This window comes from Pteropus vampyrus, unplaced genomic scaffold (genome assembly GCF_000151845.1).
Source record: "Pteropus vampyrus isolate Shadow unplaced genomic scaffold, Pvam_2.0 Scaffold17, whole genome shotgun sequence".
Taxonomy (NCBI): Eukaryota; Metazoa; Chordata; class Mammalia; order Chiroptera; family Pteropodidae; genus Pteropus; species Pteropus vampyrus.
This window is the reverse complement of record NW_011888798.1, coordinates 5,355,056-5,357,555: the sequence shown is the minus strand read 5'-3', so window position 1 is coordinate 5,357,555 and position 2,500 is coordinate 5,355,056. Positions and strand designations below refer to the sequence as shown.

At 29.7% G+C, this 2,500-nt stretch overlaps 1 protein-coding gene across 1 annotated transcript in view; it reads right to left on the bottom strand.

Moving 5' to 3' along the window:
- LRP1B (LDL receptor related protein 1B) overlaps nucleotides 1-2,500 on the bottom strand; it is a 1,708,438-nt gene that overhangs the window by 134,252 nt on the left and 1,571,686 nt on the right. Inside the window, exon 69 of the mRNA XM_011354519.1 lies at nucleotides 761-890. Coding sequence (XP_011352821.1) covers nucleotides 761-890 — 130 coding nt within the window. The remainder of the gene's footprint in view (nucleotides 1-760; nucleotides 891-2,500) is intronic.

Sequence of the window (2,500 nt, the reverse complement as noted above, 5' to 3'; positions counted from 1 at the left end):
GTATCTTCTATTCTGACCTAGTATCTCAAAGTAATGCTCTAATGGCTATACATAAATTATAGTATAATTTCTCTAGTAATTTTTTTATAGAATAATAATTTAAAAACAGCTAAGTAAAAAAATTAAATTTTGAAAACTTATTTATAGATTTTATAGAGCTATATTTAAGAAATAGAAATGCATAAATTGGGTGTTTTTTTCGATGTATTTTGGTTTTGCTTCCTAATTTTATTTTTATTTTGGATCAAGGTATGAATAAAAATAATATACTTATGCTCATATGTTTGTGTGTGTATGTTTTAGAATTTTGTTATATAGAAATATTTCTAAAACTAGTAGACAATGAAAATGAGAGATGCTTTTTCTCAGTAGGTATTATGTCAAAATCACTACATTTCATTTTATAATCTTAATTTCCATAATTGAAAATCTGACTTTTATTGTACTGACAGTTTCATCAAATTTCATTTTGTTGTCTTGAAAAAACTATCCCTAATGGTATGGTAAGGAATGGGAACAAGAGTATGAAATTTTGGGGAGGACTGCTTAGATCTTGAACATAGTAACAATCTTATCTGCTGAAATACTTTCCAAACATATGAAGGACACATTAATTAATCTATGTACAGATATTTCAGATTATTTTTAAAATACAGAAATCTGTGTGTGCATTTACCAGTTTTCTAAATATCATTACTCAAACTTACATTCTCTGAAGTTCATATGTCCACTAAATTTAATGTCATCTCAACCATTTTACCTGGTTCACAGTTTTTCTCATCTTCTCCATATTTACAGTCTTCGTGACCATCACATTTCCATTTTGTTGATATACATTGACCATTGGAACACTGGAACTGATCTTTAGAACAACTTGTTTCACAATTTCTCTGTAAAAACAACACATGTAATTAAAATTAAATGATTAAACAAATGTAACTCAAATGACAACTAGAAATCTTATGCATAGAATCCTTGAAGTGTAGAAACCACATCTGCCACATAAAGACGCTCAGATGATCATATGTAAGCCTAGTGCTACATAACATAATTCTAACAATTTTCCATTGTCATTTGTCTCTGTGTGTCATAATAAAACAGTTATAAATGGCTTCGTCATACTAATCTCTGAATGTATTATTCTTCAATAGACAGTTTCGGGGTAATGTGATTTTAATAATTGTAGGTGAGAATAAAGATTGTCGGGGGGGGGTAAAAAAAGTTTAAAAAATTATTTCTAAGCAAGTACATCCAGTTCATTGGGAATGAAGTGGGAGGATTTAATGTGAAACAAACAAGAATCTTAAAGCAAATTTGTTTTGCATTGGCAGAACTTCTCTAGTGTTATTTCTTTCCCTTTCTTGAGCTGTCACAATTGTCATTTCTTCTAGCTCACATATAGATTTTATTTGTCAGTCAAACAAGATAGTAGATATACCTTTGGGAATCTTTCAATTCAATATATGAGATCAATGAAAGAGATCCACTAGAAATTTATCTCCCTTGGGGTTTGACTATTCTGGCTGAAATGAAATGCTCCAATAAAATGTCTTGCTGAGATGATGTTCTGTGGTTAAGAAATTTCTATTCTTGTCAAAATATACTTGTTGGTTCATACAACAAAATGTGTGATATTTTCACAGCTTGTGAAATTCCCAGTGATGAAACATCTTGAACTCTTACTCCCTATTTCTTCATAGTTTCACTCTCATGTAAGGAAGGAAGGTTTGGTTTTAAATTCCATAATTTTCTCTTTGTTGATGGCAGTTTAATTAGACTGCCTGCTATATAATATATTTTCTTCTTTCCTTCCTTTCTGCTTTCTTTCTTTTCCTAAATATTGAGGGTTTATATTTTCCAGAGAGTTTCTTAAATGAGAATACAAAGAAAAATAAGATTTACTTCCCGTATTTGATAAACTCATAGACTAATAATAGGGAAGATCAGTACCTAAACCAACAATTGCAAAAAATTACATTATCTGTCAAAATAAATGGATATATTTTTAAACATATGGATTCTTATGGTTTTTAGAAAAGACTTCACAGAAGAAGTTTAAATATAAATGGAACTACCTAATAAAAGGCTTTTAATGCATAAGGATAATTAGAAATGTGCTGTATCTGAGGGGTAAACTATGTTCAGTGAATGACATTAAATACAATGGAGAAATAGACCATGTACTGAATCCCAAGAAAGGAATTTCATGTGTCTTGTTCACCACCATACTCTCCATGCTCAGTATTGTGCTTGAGACATGGTAAGCATTTGATAAATACTGATGAGTGAATAAGTGAAAAAAATGAATGAAGTAGCAAATGTAGAAAATATGAACTATAAATTAAAACTTTATGTAATTAAACTCCACTGGGACAGGACTCATATCCCATTGTGTAGATAAGAATAATGTCCGTCTGTGTACCAAGTATCTAATACCATTCATGATTATAATAACTGCTCAGTATATATTTGTAGAATTAATGATTATCTCAGTAATAAG